Below are 25,552 nucleotides of genomic sequence, written 5' to 3'. Positions count from 1 at the left end.
TTACAAGTCAGGGACTTATATTCATTGTTTAGAAATGTGAAATATATTTATGTTCAATCTCAACTTCTCTCTCTCTTCCCTTCTCTCTCCCCTCACCCCCTCCCCTCCCTCTCTTTATTCCCACCTTGTCTCTTTTCCTTTTATCATAGCATCAGATGAAGAAGGGCCAACTTCAACAGGTAAACTTCCTATATTGCAAAGATTGTTGCAATTTAATTCAATGTCCTTAGTAATAGAGACAATTTAAAATGTATCTTTTCAGGTTTAAACCAGAAAATTGGCACAGTTTTTTTTATTTACTTTATTTCTTGGATCCATCATGCTGCCCCAGACTAAATGATGTTGGTTGAGTTTTAAATGAAAAGAGAAAGTAATTGAAAATGAACTGTCAAAGAAGAAATTGTAACACAAAACATCACATCAATACTAAAGACTAATCAAAGTTGGAAAATTAAAACATTGAGAAAAATGCCAAAAATTATAAAATTGGGGGGATAAAATGCAGAAAAATAATAAATGGAGAGACAAATGAAAAAGAGGAAAATGATAAAACATATTTCAGAATATGACTTTCCACTCCGGAATTTTGCATTATCAAATATATGACTGACATTGAACATGATATTCATTTAAGGATAAAAATCATGCTGTTGCCTCAAATACTCTCTTTAAGAAAATAATTTTTATAGTGTAAGTTTCAGCTACAACTAATGTTTCATTTTCACAATATTGTTAGATAATTCATAATCTGATTTTCAATGATAACAACTCCCTATAATTTCCTCCTGAAACCTGTCTCTCTGTTTCCCATCCATTTTCCAGCATTTATCAAGTACAGGCTCAGGTCTAAACTAAACACTATGACGGATACAAATAGTAGAGAAGGCATGGTATTTCTACATGGTTCTAGGACAATGGGATATGTGAAAAAGAAATGACAGGAACCTAAAGACCAGACACATTTATAAGGATAAAGTAGACACCACCACAGCCAATCTGGTTAGCAAGTTATAAAAAACCCAGGCTAGCAGACCAGCAGCATTAGGACAAAGGGATGAAGCCCTAAGCTGAAAGGATTAGAAGCTTGTTGGAAGAGAAAGACCAGACCTTAGCACCTGCCTCTTTCCTAGCCAAAGTAATTGAGGAAGGGAGTTAGGTGTTAGAGGCAGGAGCAGAAAAATGATTACTGAAACTAATGGACAAATGGGGCTTGATGTTACAGGAAGTGTGGAACATAGCCTAGTTATTGAAACTCAGGTACAAAGTAGGGTCTTTTTAATTCATAAAACTAACTTATTTCAACTGGTGGGAGACTTCTTGATTTCTACCTACCTGTAAAACTGAGCATGGGTTTTTACCTGTTAAAGTGAGTTCAAAAGATCAAAAGTTCAATAGAAAGCAAATGAAATAGACATCTTACAAATTTCTTTGATAAACTCCAAGGATGCCATATTGCATTATAGTCAAAGTTGCCTTGAAATGGAATCATGGAATAAGATAAACTCTCAACTAATGTTTCATTTTCACAATATAGTTAGATGGTTCATAATCTGATTTTGGATGATAACAACTCCCTATAATTTCTTCCTACTCTAGTCAGTATTGGGTTGCCTCTTTTGGGGAGCAACCTGATCACATTACTCAATAGCAAACTTACCTGTTGTTATGAGTTTCCTCTGCCTAGTTTTCTGACTTCTTTTTGCCTTGAGTTGAGGTTTTAGTGTTGACAGGGTGGCTCAAAGAGTCTGTATTTCTCAGCCTTAATTGAATTTTTTCTTTTGTGGGTTCCAATCTTTGTGAGCATCCATGCTTTCCTAGCCTAGTCTATTCCTATTACATTTTTACACCCCATTCCTTGTGATGTTGCCTGCTTAGCAGTTTTGGTGGCTTTGCAAAAGAATTACTGTTTTTGCATGATGAAGATTCATTTTAAATTAATGTAAATGATACATATAATAGAGCTATTTTTGGTCTGATTTTCTCATTTTAAAATTAGTTTAATAATTTCTATGCTTATTAAGAAAAGCTTTTGGTAAACACAACTGAATATTTTGCTCCAAATATTTATTTGATTCCAGAGTTATCTGAACATTGTAGGGTTTAAACCATGTTTTAAAAATGTTTTCATTTTCAGCTAAGACCAGATGTTTTTGTTGTTGTTTTAGTACAGTTGATTAGAATAGAACAAATGTATTTTTAAGGAGTATTTTAACTAAATGATTTCACATACAGATTTTATTAACATTAAGAAAATTTGCATTTAGTAAAGCAAACATTCATTTTACGTAAAACTGATGATGGGAGCAAATGCTTTTCTTTTAATTTTATCAAATATGTAATAAAATGGGTATTATTATATAGTTGAATTAAAACTTTTGACAAGGTTTTATGAGGTTTGTAAAGTCTTGGTTTCATAAGGAATATGAACAATTGTGCTAAGTAGAGTTTTACTCTTTTTAGTAGTTCTTGGCCCCAATGTTTTTAAATAATTGTTTTTCTTAGCTGAATGTTTATTATTCTGTTTATATATCCTTTGGTAGTCTTTATAAAAAGAATTTGAAAACAAAAGAGGTTACTGAAGGGGATAGGTAGGTGGGGATGCACTGAGTCTTTGGGACTGGCATATGACACAAGTGTATGGAATGACTAGCCAACGGGAACCTGCTGTGTAGCACAGGGAACTCTACCCAATATTCTGTGATAATCTGTATGGGAAAAGAATTTAAAGAAGAATGGATTGTGGACATGTATAACTGAATCACTAAGTTGTACAATAGAAATTATCACAACATTGTAAATCAACTATTCTTCAATTAAATTTTACAGAACAGGGAAAAATTACTATAGGAAGGAGAATGCTGTATCTTATGGATGATTTAAGGGCAAATTTAGCATTATTTTTTCTGTGCTCTAGGTTGGTACTATCCAAAAGAAATGTAATGTAAACCATTTATGGAATTTTACATTTTCTAGCAGACAAGAAGAAACATTGAAAATAAATAAGTGAAACAAAAATTTTATTTAAAACTATTATCTATAATAGATATAATATATTATTAATATTCTCTGTTTTTACTCTCATCTCCTCTATTAAGAATTTGTCTTTGGAGTTCCCATCATGGCGTAGTGGAAATGAATCCGACTAGGAACCATGAGTTTGCGGGTTCAATCCCTGGCCTCACTCAGTGGGTTAAGAATCCAGCTTTGCTGTGAGCTCTGGTGTAGGTCACAGAGGCAGCTCAGCTCTGATATTGCTGTGGCTGTGGTGTAGGCTGGCAGCTGTAGCTCTGATCGGATCCCTAGCCTGGGAACCTCCATATGTTGCAGGTGCAGCCAACCACCCCCCCCCCAAAAAAAGAGAAAGAATTTATCTAGAATGATCTTTTCCAAGTTCAGACTCCTTTAACTTATCTTTGTGATCCTTCTTTTAATTTATCTTTCTTTCCTATTATGTCTCATTTGTTTAAATCATCAATGAAATGCAATCTTTTGCTTGCCACAGAAATTGTACCTGAATTAAACATTCATATATTTGCAGGATATGACATTCACATTCTTCCTTTGGAGTCATAGCTTAATTGGATAGCAACTTCTTCTAATACATACTTTAGTTTCTTTAAATTAAATGATTATAATATTTTTAATAGGAGACCTGCTATTCCTCACAGTTCAACAGTAGAAGAAACAGTAAAGTATATGGGGGTGTTCTTTGCTGCCAGACAGACACACACTCCTGATGACTAGTTGTTAATGTGTGAACAATAAATTTAAATTTAATTTTAAAACAACTATATACATAGATTATCTAAACATTTAGGTGCCTAGTTAATACTACTATTAAATGATGCTATTTATTGTTTCAAATGTATGGATATTCTATTACAAATTTAAGTTACTTTTACCCCAAAGGTACACAGAATTAGATTAATTATAATACAATAATCATGACAAATTCTCCTTGTTCAGAATTTTTTCAAGAAAATAATCGTTTCTGTTTGGACTAACATTAGGAAGAGACAAAACTGACAAATTAATGAGATACTATAGTACTACTTGTGTAAAACTACACAAATGCTACAAAAATTATATAGATTTTTCACTTTACAATGGAGAATACTTGACTTGCTTTATATTTAAAATTATAATGACTGCCATCTTTAAAAAGACAAGCAATCCTTCCATACTTTTCCCATATAATTCTGTTTACAATATTTTTATGCTTTGCTCTGCCTTTAGAAATTTTTTTCTAATATGCCTAATCTCTCTTATTTGATCCTCTAAATTTCAGTGTGAAAAGCAAATGCTTCTGAAGTGCTTTTTTGTGTTGATTTCCAGAGGGGATGCATAAAATGTCACATTTGTATTTCTCCTCAAGGGAGGTTTCCTCTTATTGAATATGCAGCATCCACTTGTTAATGATTTTCATCACCAAATGTTCTGATGGGATGCGTTAGCCTAGTGCCACTTGTTTGTAGCATCTGAGTTACTAGGGCAGCCTCACCTAACACCTGTTTCTGTAATACTAGAAGCTTCTTTTTTAAAAAATCCTAGTTGAATCTTATCTTCAGGTATTTAAACATCTTATCATTGAGTATTAAAAATACACCATGAGTTTCTTTTCTGTGGAAAGGTTCATTTGTGCTTTATATTAGATTCCAGATATAAGTGATAGCATATGGTATTTGTCTTTCTCTATCTGACTTACTTCACTCAGTATGAGAGCCTCTAGTTCCGTCCATGTTGCTACAAAGGACATTATTTCATTCTTTTTTATGGCTGAGTACTATTCCATTGTGTGTATATACCACATCTTTCTAATCCAATCATCTGTCAGTGGACATTTGGGTTGTTTCCATGTCTTGGATATTGTGAATAGAGTTGCAATGAACATGTGGGTGCAAGTGTTTTTTTAAGGAAAGATTTGCCCAGATATATGCCCAAGAGTGGGATTGCTGGGTCATATGGTAGTTCTACATATGGATTTCTAAGGTACTTCCATACTGTTCTCCATAGTGGTTGTACCAGCTTACATTCCCACCAACAGTGCAGGAGGGTTCCAATTTCTCCACACCCCCTCAAGCATTTGTTATTTGTGAACTTATTAATGATGGCCATTCTGACTGGTGTGAGGTGGTATCTCCTGGTAGTTTTGATTTGCATTTCTCTAATAATCAGGGATGTTGAGCATTTTTTCATGTGTTTGTTTGGCCATCTGTACATCTTCCTTGGAGAAATGTCTATTTAGGTCTTCTGCCTATTTTTCCACTGGGTTGTTGGCTTTTTTGCTGTTGGGTTGTCTAAGTTGCTTGTATATCCTAGAGATTAAGCCCTTGTTAGTTGCATCACTTGAAACTATTTTCTCCCATTCTGTAAGTGGTCTTTTTTTTCATTTTGGTTTCCTTTGCTGTGCAAAAGCTCATTGGTTTGATTAGGTCCCATTGGTTTATTTTTGCTCTTATTTCTGTTGCTTTGGGAGACTGACCTGAGAAAATATTCATAAGGTTGATGTCAGAGAATGTTTTGTCCATGTTCTCTTCCAGGAGTTTGATGGTGTCTTGTCTTCTATTTAAGTCTTTCATCCATTTTGAGTTTATTTTTGTGCGTGGTGTGAGGGTATGTTCTGGTTTCATTGATTTGCATGCAGCTGTCCAGGTTTCCCAGCAGTACTTGCTGAAAAGACTGTCTTTTTCCCCTTTTATGTTCTTACCTCTTTTGTCAAAGATTAATTGACCATAGGTGTCTGGGTTTATTTCTGCATTCTCTATTCTCTTCCGTTGGTTTATATGTCTGTTTTGGTACCAGTACCCCACTGTCTCAATGACTATGGCTTTGTAATAGTACCTGAAGTCTAGGAGAGTTATGCCTCCTGCTTGGATTTTGTTTTTCAGGATTGCTTTGGCAATCTGGGTCTTTTGTGGTTCCATATGAATTTTTGGATTGTTTGTTATAGTTCTGTGAAAAATGTCCTGGGTAGTTTGATAGAGATTGCATTAAATATATAGATTGCTTTGGGTAGTATGGCCATTTTTACAATATTAATTTTTTTTTTCCAGCCAAGGAGCATGGAATATCTTTCCATTTCTGTACATCTTTAATTTCCTTGAGGGGAGGCAGTGGGGTGGTTGGGCAGCTTGGGGTTAATAGATTTAAGAGATGCTGCCTATTGCCTTTGGAATGGATTATCAATGAGATCCTTCTCTGTAGCACCGGGAACTGCTTCTAGTCACTTATGATGAAGCAAGATAATGTGTGAAAATAGAATGTGTACCTGTATGTGTAACTGGATCACCACACTGCACAATAGAAAAAAAATTGTATTGGGGAAATAACTACTAAATAATAAATAAATAAATAAAGGATTCCTAGATAAAGCAAAAACAAACAAATGAAAAAACACCTATGAACTATACAGGAAATTCCTTCAAACTAGGTATATCCCAAGATCTAATTATAAACTAATGAGCTTTATATTTTTAAAGCAACCATTACAGATATGGTACCTCCAAATGAGTCATGTTTAGATGTGATGTATGTAATCCAATTATGTTGTTATTGCTCAAATAAATATGGTAACTCTCTTTTGAAATTTGCTTCAGATATTACATCATTTTTTCCCTTTTATAGTCTCAGAATTGTGCTACTATATTCATCTGACATTGGTCCAATAAATAGGCCTTCAGAAACAAGGACATGAAGGTATTCCCTTGTGTGTGTATCCTTGGGTGTGAAATACACGTCAGTTTATAACTTTAATAACACTCTTTAATACAGTTAAATCAGTAGTTGCTTCTCCCATGTTGCACAAATCCAATTTTCATTTATCCTTTATTTGAATTTCATAATTGTAAGAGACTTGATAAACTGATTATACCAATGCCTTTTTCTGTGTCCTTTAAGAAATTAAGACATTTACGTTACAAAATTGACTGCTACAAATGAACTAATCTATATAATATTTAATTTATTAACTCTAAGGTCTATCAACTTAGGCTTATTGTCATATGAATTTCTTCAATCCTCTTAATTTATTTTGCCTTATTAGCTATTATTTTACCTCTCTAGAAATACCATTTATTCATCAAATTGATCAAATCATTATAAGAATTAAAATAGGAACAGAAATGGAAAATGTTGTTGAATGAAATCAGTCTGAAAATGACACAGTAGAGATCTTGTAGCTGTAAAAGAAATCAGTGACTAAAATTAATCAAACCAGAACTTACTCTTTTTTTGTTTAAAATACTTCAAAACCAAAGTTTGAATTTTTTCTTTTTGTTTTCTTCTCTTGCTTAAGGGGAGATATTTTAATTTGCTTTAAATTGACATTTGTCATTTTTTAATATCAAAGAAAGAAGCTGAGTTTGAGTTCACATAAAGGTAGCTATTAATAGTGAATAAGCTCACATAATAACAAAAAATTATGATGAGAAAACTGGAATATTCAGATGGGTGTGAAAGAAAAAACATTTTTAGTAATCAGCCATGTTAAAACACCAAACTACAAAAGCCATACTGTTCTTCACATGTTTATAAAGTTGAAATTTAAGAGTTTACTGAAATATAAAACTATGTATTCACTTAATATCTGATCCCAATTGGTAGTGATGATAGAGGTTACTGCATGGATATAGTAGTTTGTAATAGAAGTCTTGTGACTTCTATGATGCCCATCGAAGGTGGAGACAGTGGAGATTTGGCATAATAGGGCTTCATTGTTTTCACTAGTTCCTTATAAATCTTTTAATATGTTTAATCTTTTAAATGATCGATTTGACCATTGAGGAAGTACACCTAAGAACCATAAACTACCCATAAATAGAACATTGGCCAAGAGAATAAATATTTGAAGCTCTAATTTATATATATGTAAAAATATATTTATAGTTTTATAGACAAACTTTATATGAGTATATAGTTTAAAACCAATGACAGCATTGGTGTTCTCGTGGCTCAGCAGTAATGAATCTGGCCATTATCCATAAGGATATGGGTTCAATCCCTGGCCTTGTTCAGCGGGTTAAGGATCCAGTGTTGCTGTGAGCTGTGGTGTAGGTCACAAATGCGGCTCAGAGCTGGAGTTTTTGTGGCTGTGGTGTATACCAGCAGCTGCAGCTCTGATTTGACCCCTAACCTGTGATCTTCCACATGTCACAGGCGCAGCCCAAAAACAGGCAAAAAACAAACAAACAAACAAAAAAACACGTTATGTATCTGTTCAGCTAGTCATAGGATGCAGTGATGAGGTATTGTTTGCTAACTTTTGAAATGCTCAGTTTTTAGTTCCTACAAAAACATTACTTCTGTTTATGGTGAATTTTGTGATTTTCTTTATTATGCTACACACTTCCTTTAGATCTTCTTTCTTGTTTTCTTGTAGAATTTGATTCTGCATGGCCAACTGTGCTCAATTATTCTACAACTCATGCATTTTGAAAAGGAATGATATCTAACCACATTATTCTCTAATGAACAGGAGTTGCTTTTGCATTTTGATCTTAGCACTTATTTCCTTGGGGGTCTAAAGTAAAGCTTCACATCCTCCTCTTTGTTCACTTTACATTTGTTACAGATTTTCTCCTTTTCCATACAGACATGCACATTTTTCCTCCAGTGCCTGGAGCAACTTTACTAATTATTTTATCAAGTATATTCTTGTTCATAAATATATGCTAAGCAGGCTTAAATATTGAAAACCTAGTATATAAAAACTAATGCATATCTTTAAAAAATACAAAGTCATTATTTGTAGATTCTCAGTGGAATAGAGAAGAAATCCCAAACAGTGCTTACTTTTTTTTTTTTTTAGATATAGCAAAACTTCCTAATTGTTACTTGAATTTCTGTTCTATGTAGATAGTGTTTTCATATTCATGTTTCTTATTTTCATATTTAATTAAGATGAACTTAAAAATAGTAATAATGGTCTAGAAATGGAAGAGGAAAACATCAGCAAGTATTCTCTGGAGAAGCAGAATCAAAAGGATACACACACACGCACACATATAAATATATAAAACAAAGAGATTTATATTAAGTAGTTGTCTTATGCAGCTGTGGGGCTGGCCCACTGAAAACTGGTGGGATTTCTGTGTTATAGTCTTGAGGCAATTTTTCCTTCTCAGGGAAACCTCAGTTTTTGCTGTTAAGACCTTCAACTGACTGGATGAAGCACACCAACATTATGGAGGGTAATCTGCTTTATTTAAAGTCAACTGGACGATCCCATCATGGCTCAGTGGAAACAAATCTGACTAGCATCCATGAGGATGCAGGTTCGATCCTTGGCCTTGCTCAGTGGGTTAAGGATCCAGAGTTGCCCTGACTGTGGTGTAGGTTGCAGACCTGGTTTGGATCCGGCATTGCTGTGGCTATGGTGTAGGCCAGTGGCTCCAGCTCCAGTTTGACCCCTACCGTGGGAACCTCCATATGCCACGGGTGCAGCCCTAAAAAGACAAATTATAATAATAATGATAATTATCATTATTATTATTGGATCTACAGTGTCTCTGCAATGCTGGGGCACAGGTTTGATGCCTGGCCCACATAGTGTGTTGAGGATCCAGTGCTGTTGCAGCTTCGGCTTAGATCACAACTGCAGCTAAGATCTGACCCCTGGCCCTGCAACTCCATATGCCACAGGGTGGTCAAAAAAAAAAAAAAAAAACAGGTCAACTGATTGTAGATGTTAAATCACATCAATCAACACAGTCACTTCGCAGTAATATCTAGCATTTGACCAAGCAACAGGGTGCGATAGTCTAGCCCATCACATCACAAAAAGTGAATAAAAATGATATACACACAAAATTTTTAAATTTTCACCAAACCAATTTCAGGAAAACAGATCAAGCATAATCTCTAATGTTTAATAACAATACATGTCGCCCCCCCCCATTTGTGTACACTTAGATTTCAAGCCTTATTTAATTTCTAGTCCTCCTTGCATTGGTAAGATTCATCTTTAAGGCCAGCTTCACTTGTCTGGGTCAATTTTTTTTGCTGTCCCAAGTTTCACTTCAAAATTTGTTATATATAGAGGAGTATCAGATAATAGATAATATTAATAGCATAGTATAGAAAAGTTTTAATCTAATATTCTTGGCATTTCTTGGCTCAAAGAAGGCATTAAAATTTTCAGTTCATGATGGGTAGAATAAAACCCCATGGACCTGAAGGCCTGAATCCATGCCTTTAGCTTTTTTTATCTTCAGATAAATAGCTATATTCTACCTGTAAAGTATTTTGCTTTTACAATTTTCATTTTTATTATATGTAAAATTGTCTAATAATAGTGCCCATCTCAGAGTTTTTCTGTAAGGATAAAAGATGATGATGCATTAAAATGCTTACCACATGATGCCTATCCTATAATAAATATAGGGAATCTAAGCTATTGTTTTTACCTTCACTATCATCAGTGTTGTCTTACTGTTAACATTATTTTGATTATCTGTCAGGCAATGTGCTGAGTGTTTTATGTGCAGTATTCAATTTTCACGATAAAGCAGAACAGCTAATGATATATATATAAAATTATATATAACATATGTATTATTAGCTGTACTGCTATATATATATCATATATATTCCTATCATATATATGTATATTCCTACCTAAAAAGGAGTAGACTGAATTTTAAAGCATGAAGAAATATTCCCAAGGTTACAAAATAAGCTGATAACAAAAGGGATTCAAATTCACCTTTCTCTGGAAAAACATGTGCTTATTCTACTGCTGCAAACTGCTTTTTATTCACTTATAAATAGATTTAAATAACATATATGTCCTTCACTTGTAAATGTAATACATAGTAATTCAAGTTTTTTGTCATGCCTATATTATAAAGCTGTGCCTAATAATATGTGTTTTTGCACTTATTATTTTAAATGACAATCTGATTACTATAGTGATTTATGGACCTTGTAGACATTTCTTAAAATAGGAAATGGAAATCCCTCTGACTGGCTTCATCCACACTGAGCATTTATATTTTTAAAAAACACTCTGCCTCAGTCTGGTTGCTCTTATAGTCTTCCTTCATCTCAGTGGCTCAATCCATTATCTTCAGGGTCAACTTTGATGACCCCCACCACATCCATTCTCACCAGATTCTTATAGCCTCTTCTTCAAAATATCTCCATATCTAAACACTTCTTCCATCACATATGCCACCATCCTAGTCCAAGTCATAGCCTCCTAATTGGTCTTCTTCTTGGTCCCCTCAGCCCTTCTGCAGTTCCTTTTCACCAGAGAGGCCAGGGTGATTCTGTTATAGGCCATGAGATCCCATCACTCTTCACCCCAAAGGCTATTTTAGCCCTTGTTCAACCTTTCAGTAGATTTAGGATTAAAACTGGATGTAATATGCACCCTTCTCCATTACCTCATGGCTGATTTCCTCTACAGCCACCCTGTCCTTCCTTTTCTATAAAACAAATTCAAACACAAACCCTGACCACATTTCTTTCTTGGGCAGAAATGCACTCTGTAGATCCATCATCTGACAGCTTCTCCTGCATGTACCTGCAGGACTCTTCCATCATGTCCTTCATCTTGACCTAAAGATGCCTTCTCAGAAAGACCTTCTCTTTGTCTCTAAAAAGGTCACACTTTTTCCACCTTCTCATGGTCCCTTGCTCTGCTTTATTTTTTAATGTTAGCACTGTCTGTATGTATGTAGTTTGGTTATTTTTTGTCTGCCCTAAATATCAACTCCCTGAAGGAGGGGATGTTTTTGGTCTTTTCATTCAGTACTGAACCCCTAGGTCCTAGAGCAAGTGTTTGATAGATGGCTTAATGAATACTTGTTGTATAATTCAATTAATGAATAAATTAAGCCAAGCTTATTTAATGCTGATTTTAAAGCATTTTTAACCCAAGTACATTTTTCTTATTTGATGACATAAAAAGAGGGAGGAGGGGGGTGTTACTGTCCAGGGTTCTTGACTCCTTAATCAATAGAAATTGATAAGAGGCCAGACAAGTAAGTTCAGGCAAGACTTTACTGGGACCCTGCTGCAGCAGCAGAGAGTCAAAACAAACAGAATTTTTGCTTGCTTACTTGCCAGGAGCAGCAAACTCATTCCTTATATGAGGCAAATGTAGGGGCAGGTTTAGGGGGTGGGCCAGAGGGGTTCCTTAAGTGGGACCCACCCCTTTTGTGGTGTTGTGTGCAGCAGGCATGCGTAGGACCCTGCTTTTTTTTTTCTGATATCCTGCTTTTGCTCTCAGCTCTTCAGAAGGGGCAGTAGGGTTTTTAGGCTTTTTGTATCCTCTTGCCCATGACTTGTCCCAACTGTACATGTACACAGTTGTTTTTAGTCCCTTATAGTTTTTTTTGTATTTTGTTGCTGGAGGAGATGTTTGTCCAGGTGCAAGCACTGCAGCCACTGCGGCAAAGTGTCCCAGGTCCTATTTGTCTCAGGGCGATGATGGATGTACTTTCCAATTTAAGAAAGTAATACGTAAAAGGATAACAGTAGTAAATTGATAAGAATCTTAAAGATGGTTTAAAATTACTTGAATTTTTTGTTGGAGAAAAGCCATTACACTGATCTTTTTCTGTTTTTGTTTGTTTGTTTGTTTGTTTTTTGGGGGGTTTTTTTGCAGTAGAATAAAATGCATTCTGTTTAGTAATTCTTTGAGGGTGATGTCCTAACAATGTCAGTAATTCAGCCAGTGTTAGTCATTACTAGATAGAAGCCACAGCAGTCATTTTAAGAAGCTTCAAACTGGAGTCTTCTGGCAGCCTAGTGATTTAGGGATCCAGTGTTGTCACTGCTATGGTGCAGGTTTGATCCCTGGCCCAGGAACTTTCAAGTGCTGCAGGTATTGCCAGGAAAGAAAAAGAAAAGAAAAAAGAAAAAAAAAAGCTTCAAACCTGACAACAAAGACTATCCAGTGCTGAGCATATATGTGGGTAGAAGAGTGGGTGGGCACTCAGGTCAAGCAGAAAGGGAGCCTGAAATTTTATGTATGTATGTATGTATGTATGTATGTATGTATGTATGTATGTATTTATTTATTTATTTTAATGGCTGCACCTGTGGCATATGGAGGTTCCCAGGCTAAGTGTCGAATCGGAGCTGCAGCTGCCAACCTACATCACAGCCACAGCAATGCCAGTTCTGAGCCACATCTGTGACCTACACCACAGCTCATGGCAATGCTGGATCCTTAATCAACTGAGTGGGGCCAGGAATCGAACCTACATCCTCATGGATACTAGTCAGGTTGATTACTGCTGAGCCACAATAGGGAACTCCAAAAGGAGTCTGCCATTTTTTTGTATGATAAGTTCCTCTGTATTGCATTGTTATCGATTCATGCCTCATTAATAAGCCCACAGACATTTTCAAGTGATTTTATTTTCAAAGTTGTATGGGCGGTAGATTGTTTTAAGTCTTGGAGTAAGACATTTAGAAACAAAATAAAATGTAGGTGGATGTAGATTCTTGAGTACAACTTTTTGCTTCTAATTGTTTATCCAATAAGAGTTTCATCTGCTAGAATTCACCAAGATTTAGAGATATGTTTCATATTTTGCAGTTCATTTTCTGCTTCCCTAATCATAAATTTAAATAAGAAAATACTCAGTATTTCTTATCTAATATAAATAGCATTACAACATTGTTGATTGTTTTGAAAACTTACTAGAGGCTCATGAAAAAGAGTAAACTGTCCAGTTCACCAAAATGAAAACAAGGAACCAAAACCACCAAACACATCAGCTCATAGTTTGTGCAAAGGATTTAGATGTTTTTGTAAATGATTGTAATACCTGTCTGGGACCAAGGCCCTCTGAAGTCTCTTTCATTCTATAACTTAGTATTTAAAAATGTGTTGGGAGGTACTGAGCAGGTGCTAAACTATGAATATAAACAGTTAGCTCTGTAAAGTAAAAGTGATCAGAAAGCGAATGAATATTTTTTCCCAGAATTTTAATATTCTGTGTTTTTACCTATCTAAACACATTGTTCAGCAGTAAGTTTTATCAGATCGTGAAGAAACCACTGAAAATTCTGACCCATCTTGAGTTCCCATGATATGCCAATCCTTAGTCTGATACTCTTCTGGCAAAATGCTCAAGCAAGTTGTTTAACTTTGCAGATTTCTGAGAATTTACAGAGATGCAGAAAAGGGAGATTAGCATATTTTTAAGTAAAGAGTTTTCAAACTGTGATTTTTTTTTTAAGTCTCCTCTTTTAATATCATTCCATTTCTGTGTTCCTTGACACTTTGGTGGGTAATGGGAGATAGCGAAAACTGTTGCCTCACACTATTCTTATTCTCAAAATGAGAGACCCAATAAAAACTGGTCTCTTCAAAATACTGCTTCATTTCACTCCATGAAACCTGTCACACCTGGGGTTCTTCTCCCTGAGAAACAGTCTCCACTCTTCTCGGTCACACATGCTGTGCTCACTCATTCCTACTTCCAGGCTTTTATTCACATTTATCTGTCCAGGACATGCTTTCCTTTCTCTTTTACATCTTCAACACCTATCCATCTTTTCACCCTCATCTCAGGCCCCGCATCTCCCATCTGTTATAACTCTCATTGATGTCTCTTTTCCCAGATGTCATTTCTGTGTCTCTTAGGAATGTCCTCTGTGACAGGGAACTGAGATTAGCCTGGCTGGCAAAGGAGTCCATTCTCTATCTTCACTAGTACCTTTCAAATAAACCATGTTTCTATGAGTATGAAAGAAGGGATGGGATAGAATATCGGTTGGGGAGATGTCAGTTTCTGTCCTTAAAGGGCTTTGTGCTCCTCTGTTACGTACTGGATGTGCATTGAAATTGCTTCTCCACCTAGACTGGGGACTCACTCTTGACTATGACTCATCTTTCTCTTGTCTGCTCAGCAATGCTAAAGACAGAATCAGAGATGGATTCCTATCGTGATCAATACATACACATCACCCCTTGGGATCATAATGTAATGAAAAAAAAAGAAAGAAAAGAAGAAACAACACAGTGCTTTTCAAATATGCAAAATATGTAAGCTATGTGATAGTACCCTTATGCAGCTACCATAACCTTTTTGACTTGCATAAATTACATTTATGGCCATCATATTTCTTGATTTATATCATTCCCTCATCACTTTGACCATTTATAGATCTGATAGTTTCATAAAGATCCCATAACAAATTAACATAATCTTGTTGGCTTAAAACAACACAGATGTTTTCTGTTTTAGTTCTGGAGGCCAGAGATCTGAAAGCCAAGCGTCATCAGGGCCCTTCTACCTCTGTGTGCTCTAGGGGAGAACCACCACCTCCACCTTCACCCCCCACACACACACTTCTCTCCTAGTTCATGGTGGATCTCAGCATTCCTTGGCTCTCTTGGTTGTGGCCACATCACTCCCAATCTCTTCCTCTGTATTGATAGCACCATTTCCTCTTCTACCTGTGGCTTCTCTCCTTCTCTCTCATTAGTACACTTGTCATTGTCTTTAAGACCTACCTGGCTAATCTAGGATGATCTGATCTTAAGATCTTTAACATAATGACATCTTCAAAGACCCTTCTTTTCAAATAAAGTCATATTCAGAGGCTCAGAGATTTAGTTATGACATATCTTTTGGGAAGAAACCAGTTAAATAAATGTGGTAAATAAATGTACAATGAATTAGGTTGTCATTTTTCTGGACCTGAAATTTTTAAATGAACATATTAATGTATAATGAAAGATTTGCAAGAATGGGTAGATGATTCTTACACCTCTAATATTTTTTATTTCCTGGTTTAAAACTTGGCCTTAAAAATAAAATCATGAAGTCATAGTTTACTCAGTACAGCAGCAGAGAGAGCTTTCATAAAGTCTATAGACATTGCAAAAGCCTCAGCCAGTATAATTCAGTAAAGATGAAGCTGATCTCCAGATCAGTAGAAACTCTGTATTTTCTAAAAAGTGGGTTCTAGGTAGAAAAAATTAGATAGCAACCATGTTAATATATATGTTATTTGAAATACAGATCTGTTTAAGAAAGATCTGGAGAGGAAAAAAAAATCTAGAAATAGGTAACATTTTAACTACATTATAAAGCCACTTTTCGTTTTAAAGAAGAAAAGCATTATTCACAAACTTTTTAAATATTTTGACATAATTTCATAATTACATAAAAACTGAGGTTTTACAGTTTTAGCAACTTTAAGTTGGATTCTTTAATTTATAAAAAAGCAAGAACAAGAAAAGCAGAGCCCCAGATTATAGAAAACTAAAATGCGTTTATTTTATCCAGTCAGCTTAGAATAACACAGTATGAGAAAATGTCAAATAAACCTTACCTGACTTTTATTTTAGTTTTATTGTTTATTGGCAGAAAACAATTAGCTCAATATGGGTGATCATTTTTAATAGAAAACAAATACTTACTGTGACAAATGAGAACAATTTGTTGTACAAATTCATTTCAGCAATTTTGGAGCCCAAGATCGACTTGACTATAATTAATGCAGGAACTTTTAAACTATTACTATTTAAAATTTTAATTTTATGATAATTTTAACATATAAATTTTGTTGGTAAGACAATATATTTTTTAATACCTAGAAAATATTCTTTGAAGGTGATCCTAAAAAGGGATGAATTAGAATGTGCTTAGACACAAGTCTAAGCTCTTTCTAGATTCAGGTAACAAGAACCAAGTATTTCACTGTGATATGGAGACAACCACTGGGAAATCATCACACTGAGTAACCTGAGGGATAGAGAGAAAATGACAGTAGATTGTTGTGAAAAATGTCTCAAGAAAACATTTTAACAGAATTTTTTTTTCATTTTATTTACCAGTGAACAGGATACCCAATAAATACATGTATTTCTGTTGCTCAGTGTTTACAGCACTGCCTACTTCTTGAGCCTATGATTGATGGAAGTTGAGAATAGCCTTACTGTTCACCCTCTGTCAGAGTCAAGTTCTTCAAGTGGACTCAGCTTCTTTATAAGATTTTATGACTGTTACATGTTTCATATTCCCTCTGTGAAGGAGATGTAGCCTTTTGCAATGACACATCAGGCTTCATTGTTTTCTTTGTCAAATTCCTGCTCATCCTTAATTTTGATAGTTGTTTGAATGTTTCTAGCTTATTTTATATCACTTGATAGCTATTTGTAATCCTTCCTGGAGGAAAAAAAGTGGGACACAGATAGGTACAAACATATATACATGATTATGCAGAAATTTACTATTTTAATTGTTAAGGCTGCTGATAGGGCACATTGTATTTTAAAATTATACAAAAATAACATTTCTAAGTCATGAAGCCATTTTTTAACATTTGGTCATGAGCCAATTAAATTATGCTTGTAGATGGTCACAATAGAAAAGATAGAACTTTTAAAACTACTTTGAGATCACTAATACGTTATTTCAAAGAAGAGCAGAAAACTGAAGGATACTGATATCACAGTCATAAGGGGCCTGCTGAATTTCTAAGTTAATTGGAACTCAAGCAGATAAGGGAAGAACAGATTGCATGTAGATCTAGAGGTGGAAAATAATTGGATAATGACTCAAACTAGGCATTTAATGCAGATGCATACAAATTTTATAATGGAATTGGAGAAAAGGAGGATTTTTTAAAATAAAGAATGGAATGAACATCAAAAATATGGAATTGGATATAAAAACGTACCATCTTAATTGTCAATAGTTTTATTTTTACCTGCATTTTGATGAAAATGAAAGAATTTCTGTACAAAATGTAATTGTGATAGTGTTCAAAGCATTTTAATTTTAAAATCAGTTTTATTCTCTCTATTGTTAGTTTCAGGGAACATACTGTGGACATTATTCCCTGAACTATATGAAAGTGAATTTGACTAACAGGTCTTTATAAATATGTACTTTTTCCATGGACAACTGCTAACTCTCTCATGAAGTAGTTTAAATAAATTTTGTGATACTGATTATTGGGTTTATTCACTAAGTATCTGAAAAATGCTGTAAACATTCTTTACTAAGATAAAATTGTGTTGGATGTTTTGCTTTTGCTAGCTATTTTATAATAAAAGTAATAAAAGTACAAACCTACAAAAGTGGAAGAAACAGGTCAATCATAGCTGTTTCCTAATGGTAGAATTAAGTATCTGAAAAAATTGTTGATACATCAAAGGAATTGGAAAAAGCATGTAATAATCCAAGTGTTAGAAAAAGAACATATCTACAGCTGTGTGCTTGCCTTACTTAAAATTTGCCTCTTTTTCTGAGATAGTATTATAGATATTTTAGCTCAAGTTACATAAAAAGAATAGATTTTTTTTTCCTTAGAGAAATGTGGACATGTTTTGTAAGTAAAGAGTTATTATCTTCTAAGTCTAAAAATGCAGTGAGCCCTTGACCTAAAATTGTCAACTGCTACTTGTGAGAGTACAATGTTTCCATTACGTTACAGATTTTATAACAGTCACCTATGTGATCTTTCAATGAAATCATTGGAGTACATTCTAATTTCGAATTTCCCTGAAGATCACTTTGAGGATTCATCAAATTCAGAAGGTCCCTGTGCTCTCATGAAGCATTATGATCCACCAGGAACTTGTGCTGTTGGCACACCAAAGTCAGCAATGAGATTCAAGTTCCTTTTGAGAGCCGTTTGTGGAATTAATTTACCTGTATGACTTTAGACCTGTTAAGGATTCTTTCAACATCTGTTGGGTCATCTTTGTTAGAGATATTTTTTTATCTAAAGAAATAAAAAATATTCCTAGTGGTAGTATTTATTTAATTCCCCAGATTTTAATTTAGGTGAACATGAGGTGTAACACTCATAAAACACCCCATCTTTGAGATTTGTGCAGCTTAATGTTCTGCAGCATATTAATATATTAAAAGCTGAATACTTTCAGCTTTTGCCTCTCATAAGTTAACCATTTTGAGGCAAAATTCAGTAATTTGAAGATGATGGATCTAGTTAGTTTTCTCTGCAATACTCAAGATGAACAACCATATTTTATCTCTTGGCATTTCCTCCTTGACTCCCATGGCCCTGTGTTCTTTTTTGGCTGTAAAAATGTCTGTTTTTATTTTGTGATCTATTTCTTTTGGCTCCTCTCAAGTGTAGCTTTACTATCGCCTTGCCCCTTTTTCTGTATTCTCTCCTAGGCTTCTGTTAGTTGCTCTAAGTGTAGTGCTCTCAAATCTGGGTTGCTAAACCTCTTAGTGACTTAGTTTTGTTCAGTGAAATGCTAAAATTTGGAATTATTATTGGAGATATTATATGTAAAGGGCCTGGGGGGATATCCAGATCATAGAATATAAGAGCCTGCTTTCTCTTCCTCTTCTCTGTTTCCCTGGCTTCTCTCCTGAATTTTATGTTTCCATTTTTAGACATCAGCTAGACACATCTAATGGACTACATTCAAAGACAAATATTCTTAACTCTCTTCCTTCTGCTCTCGTGGGTTACCCCTCTCAATGGCATTAGCGATTTCTCTGTCAGGCATAAAACGCCCAAGTCACCTTCAGTTTCACTCTCTTCTTGAACATTACTTTCTGTGATCATTTGGTTCTTACTCTGCAATACTGTTAAGTCCATCTCCTACTATGTACCTATGTACTCCCAACTGACATCCTGTAGGACTCAAAAATCTATGTTTGCACAGACTTTGCTTAACTGTTTATGGTTTGCAGAATGTCAAACAGTGAAGGCTTTAGACTTCCACTTTTTTTTTTTGGTTTAATCAATCAGGATGAACTTCATTATGCTTTAGGAATAAGCCACATCTAATTCTCAGTGGCTTAACACACAAGGGATCTCTGCTCATTCTACTCAGGATGGCCAGAAAGCCTACATCTCAACAGTTGCTACTGTAGTCACTAAAGCAATGTGAAGCAAGCATGTTGAATCACTAATTAGTCCATAAAACATCTATCAGAAATGACACACATTAATTCTCACATTATTGGCCAACAAAATTCACATGGCCACTACTAACTTGGGAAATGATGGGGAAATATAACTCTGCAAATTTACTATCAGGAGACCTGGAATATGTGTGGTCTTAATGACTATAATCTGAAAATTACAAGGATTGTACACTGGTTTCTTGCTTACATTGACCTTCCCGTCCTCAAACCATTTACAACAGAATTCTCCATCATAACCCTGCCATTTAAAGAAATCTATTCTTTCAGTGCCTATTATTTTACTTATACCACATTTTACTTTATTGGAGCATAAACTGCTTGTTTTGCATTTAACAGAATTCTCTATAGATTTTATGATACAACTTAATTGTTTTCATATTTTTAATTTAAGTGGCAGTTTTCTAGTCTACTTCATAATTATGTTATATTGAAGGTTGTTTGACTACTCTTTAACTTGTGAGCATTTGGATTATTTAAAGCATTTCACTTTTAGTCTACATGATTTTTCTATAAAGGTTGAGTAGGTTGAGTCAAATTAACTCAAAAGCTTAGATTGTCAGATTAGTTTTACATAAATCAGAGATCTTAGCCAATATCAAAGCTTACCAATTATTTCAAGGGTCCAGGCAGTCAAGAGGCACATGTGAAGCAGAGAGCTTCTTTCTTGCTTTATACACAGGCTGTCTGACCCAGTAAAAACAGCCGAGGTCTCTAAGTATGGCACATGGATTACCACATCTAGAGGGGGTGTTTAGATAATCAATTGTCTATCTTCATGTAGTTGTATAGCTTACATGGCATTTGCCATGGAACTGTGCCTTATAAATTCAGAGATTATAGATTTCTTTACTGTAAATAATCCAAAACTAGAGATAAACTGCTAAAAACATTCACAGATAAGGTTTCTCCTTCCAGCAAATATTTGCTAGCAGGTTTAGTTATCTGTGTACTTACAAAGAACTGAAGCATCTGACTTTCTTTCTCTTGGTTTATACCCCTGATAAAAGGAGAGAAGTGGATTAGAAGCCATTTGTTCATCTGCTGTTTCCACAAAATGCAAGTGCTATATATTTGGGAATTAGTATTCATATCCAGATTTTTTCTTTAAGATTTAAGATACAGTAAATTAATTTTTTTCATAACTCAAGCAAATATACCCTAATAAAATGTTATAAAACATTCAGGTTTACTGTGCTCCATGCTTGAGTACCTTATTCTTGATAGATAATTATCTTAGGCTTTCCTGTGAAGATGAATTTTAGTGGAAATTATATTAACTGGAAGATTTGTCACTCAGCTTTTATCCTATAAGACAAATCTTTTCCAGTTTCTTTCCTATTATGCCAGTACTTTCCAAGGAAGTTTTTTTCTTACTGTCAATGTCTACATAATTAGTAATGGCCATCTGCTGCTAACATTGGCCTAATATGGACTTAAGAATTTTATTTTTGTTTCTTTTAAAATGAATTTCAGTTTCATTTGAGTAATTATATGACTAATCACTTCAGTTTTATTAAGACAAGTGTAATATTTCATGAAATTATGTAACAAATTTAATTATTTGGATGTGTCATATAAAAATATTCTACCTCTAAATTAGAAATTTCATCAAATATCATCAGTTAAGTAATAATTTAAGATACCATAGCTATTCTTCTTTATGTATATTATGATTGTTATGATTCCTATCTTGAAACTCACCATTATTTTTTTTAGAACTGGGAAGAAAGCAAGCTATATTTTCTTCATTTACTCATAAATATTCATTAACTTTTATGTCCAGTTTGTTTTATTGAAAACAAATATGCTTCATTGCTTATGTGTGCTGAAGATCTTTACATATACTCATGTTTAATACCTGAGAAAATTTGAACTCGTTAGATAGGTGGATTAATTAATACACTGCCTTTTTGCAAAATGATTTCATAGAAGCATCTTTAAATTCAGATATAAATCATAAAACATTTATAATTCATATTCTAAATAAACTCATTCAAGAAAATCAATTCATGGATGTAATCGTGATTATAGTCACTTGCGTTTCCCTACTTTTTCAAGTTTCTGGAGGAATTGTACCAATATACTATTAGAAATCCCACAACTATAGATTTGGGGAGGGCTTATTTTCCTCAGTCATTAGATACTATTTACTTTAGCAGCTCTCAACTTGGCTCTCTGCCCTTGCTGACTTTGTAGTTGGTCACAAGATAAATATCCAGGATTCCTCCATATGCTGTTGCTAATGGAGCTCTCAAGTGAGCTGAGGTGTGATAGGAGGAAGCTGGCATTTCCTTTTACTGCCCGTAAGGAAAGACCTTCCCATACAACTGACTGAAAAAAGTTTGGAGTTTTGAGGCTCCCTGGAAGAAATAAAAAGACACAACAACAGCAGAACTCAATGCTGAATATGGCTGTTCTTCAAATTAAGGAAAAAAGAAACAAAGTTAAACCTTTTATGTTCTTTTCATCAGTGCCCTCCTTTCCAAGTCTTGCTCCTCTGTCTCAGTCACCATGTTTTCTTTCTTGCTCTGAAATATGCCATTTTGTTCAATTCCTATGGCTAATCTCTTGCTTCCAGGTAGTGGCAGAGACCTGCCTAAGTATAAGAGATCAAATTCATGAATGAATGAATGAATGAATGAAATAAAGAAAGAAAGGAAGGAAGGAAGACAAACAAACTACCTCAGAGGTGTTTCATGCTGGGCTGGATCACGTGTTGGGGTCTGTGTCCTTCCCTTGACTGATGTTTGAACTTTCAGTATAAGGATTTTCCATCTCCTTCCAAAAATAGTTAGAAAGGGGAAATATGATTGCCCTTCTGGTTTACATGTGACAAAGGTTAAAAAAAATTAAAGATGTCAAATTAAGATGAAATTGGGGTGAGATTTGTGTCTAAGGGGCTTGCACCCTCTTAGCATAGACCTGTGAGATGAAACAGTGAGCCATGAATTTGACTCTAAATACTTTCCTTAAGGGGTGCTGTTCTCAAAACACTGTTTTCAACATACTGAACCATCTCATCACCACCTACCCAACAGAGACTTCTTCAGAAGCAGAGTCAGTTCCGGTTACAATTTGCTCTTTATACAGAGATGTGTCTCTTCATCAAGTAGAATACTATTGGGAGTTAATTCCTCTGGAAATCTTACAGCCAAGAAATCTTATTCCATCTCAGAAACCTTGGCTCCTGCAACTGAAAGACTTCTGGCTAGTGATCTTCACTAGTTCAAGTTCTCATAGAGCTCTACTTACTCTGGTCACATCCACATTTCTGCTACTCACCTTGTTCTTGAAATGGAAGAGCCCCATTCCGTGGCGCACAAATTCCATGTCATGTTAGGCATCCTAAAATGTCCTTCATCTTAATGTCCTTTGTCTTAACACAATGTTTCAAAAAGTATGGTGCTTCCTCCTGGTTGTCACTGCATGAGTTTAGGTGGTGGACAAAGAAGACGTCAGTAACCTTGAATACAGTGTTATGATGTAACTTTCATGCTAATTCTCTTTTACTCATTCTGATCATGTCAAGATGAATGGCTCAGTTTGCTGGTAATATTTAACAGATCTCTACCATTTTATAAAGTTATATTCAAAATACATGGATGCATGTATTATGTAACAACTCAGTACTACCTTTTTTTTTTTTTTTTTCAGATTCAGGACTCATTTAGTTCCTAAACTGTATCTTTTCTTTATTCCCAGACCTCCAATCCCTGTTGTTCTTCCACCCTTCTCTATCAGCTCCTTAAAGCCTGATCACTCCCTTTTACAAGCCAAGACCCCAAATTCCATCATCACAACCACTTTCTTGCACACATTTCTATTTTATTTGCCTTGTCATTGAGGAGTCACAGACAACTAGAAAACTCCTCACTTTGGCTCAGTGATATCATCATCTTTCTCTGGTCATATTGTACAGAGAGTGGTGCCTTTGCAGTTTCCTAGTCTTTAACACCAGCTGAACATCAACACTAGCTACAAATCCTCTGAGTGACTTCTCAGATACTTCCTAAACCCCACCAGTTGCTACTTAAAATGCTTATCCTTCCTTCCCTATCACACAACCTCCCACTATCTTTTCTGCTATTGAGCCAAACATATATTTTGTAGAGGAAATAGAAACCATCCCTCAGGTAACTCCCTCAAGTAGCTGATCCTATGCATTCAGTTTGTGGGTCTCTGATCAATCATTCTTTGCTTAAAACTCTTAACTTCCCATTACCTTCAAGATAAAGTCTAAATCTGCAATTTGGCTTGTGAGGCTTGTCATAATCAGGCTCTGCTAATCTCTCTTTTTCTCCTGCCAGTTTCCCTCCTGCACTTCAGGTTCCAGTGATACTACATTTGTTTCAGTTCTACAAATTGGCTATGCTTTTCTTTACTTTGAATGTTTGTACACAATAAAGTCCTCCTCGCCTGGAGGGCTATAAGCTGCCCTCCTTATCAACCTAATCTTATTCATCCCTTTGACCTCAGCTTTATAAGAAATTTTTACTTTTTACACCTTGCCCCATTTTTAACATGCCATAGATTAACCTTGGTTAACTTACTATTTACTTATTTATTTATTGTCTTTTGGCCTTTTCTAGGGCTGCTCCCACGGCATATGGAGGTTCCCAGGCTAGGGGTCCAATTGGAAGTGTAGCTGCCGGCCTACGCCAGAGCCACAGCAACACCACATCCGAGCCAAGTGTGCAACCTACACCACAGCTCAGGGCAACACCGGATCCTTAACCCACTGAGCGAGGCTAGGGATCAAACCCACAACCTCATGGTTCCTAGTCGGATGTTAACCACCGAACCACAACGGGAACTCCTGACCTCAGCTTTAAATGTTCATTCTTCCAGGATATCATACCTGAGTTTCCAATATTGAGTTATGTATTCCTCTTACATTCTCCCAGAGCTCTCTGTACTTGCCATGCATTCACACTCGTTTCATTTTATTGAAGTTTTCTGTTTACTTGTCAGTAATCTTTGGAAAATAAGATCCTTGAGGCCATTGGCTGTTTTTGAGATTGTTCACTATACCCAGTGCCTGGCACATAACTGCTGCTTAATAGGTTTCTGATGACTGAAAGATGTTATAATTTCTAATTGTTATAAGAATGAACTACATTTGTTACTCGGGACAAAAAAAAAAAAAAAAACTATTCTCAGCCTCAAGTTCATAGGTAACTGCTCCTTGGATCCTGGATAACATAACTCCTGACAGTACATAAAGCAGGGTGGGGTTTTTTCCCTAACTTTTTGTTTGTTTTGTTTTTAGGTAGGTCACTGAGATTACAACAAAAATAATCCTATAAAAGCACTTTTGTATTTGTCAAAATAATCCTATGTACAGGGATAATGGCCTTTCTGACATAATCCAGCTTTTGAGCAGATTAATAAGTTTAACATTCTATTTTGCAACAAGTATTTGGAAAACTTAAGCCACTTGGTGCAAAGACATATTCAGTCAACAAAGATAGGCTGAGTACAACATTGCCAGACACTCGGAGTATTATCAGTGAAGAAAACAAGGTCCTACGTTTTTGTGGAGCTTATATTCTAAGAAGGGGTCTCTCTGAATATAAGCAAAAACCAAAATCATAGACATAGCGATTGATCAATTGATCAGATAGATAGATAGATAGAGAACACATAGATTATATTGGAAGGTGGTAAAT

General features: G+C 35.1%; 1 protein-coding gene across 2 annotated transcripts in view; it reads left to right on the top strand.

Annotated features, from left to right (window-relative positions):
- EDIL3 (EGF like repeats and discoidin domains 3) overlaps nt 1-25,552 on the top strand; it is a 438,462-nt gene that overhangs the window by 140,982 nt on the left and 271,928 nt on the right. Inside the window, exon 3 of one of the 2 annotated variants that reach the window (XM_047778232.1) lies at nt 150-179. The exons of the other annotated variant lie outside the window; for it this stretch is intronic. Coding sequence (XP_047634188.1) covers nt 150-179 — 30 coding nt within the window. The remainder of the gene's footprint in view (nt 1-149; nt 180-25,552) is intronic. 2 annotated transcript variants of the gene reach the window in all.

The sequence above is a fragment of the Phacochoerus africanus genome, chromosome 4, assembly GCF_016906955.1.
Source record: "Phacochoerus africanus isolate WHEZ1 chromosome 4, ROS_Pafr_v1, whole genome shotgun sequence".
Taxonomy (NCBI): Eukaryota; Metazoa; Chordata; class Mammalia; order Artiodactyla; family Suidae; genus Phacochoerus; species Phacochoerus africanus.
Note: the sequence above shows the minus strand (reverse complement) of the source record. Positions and strands in the feature narration are given on the sequence as shown.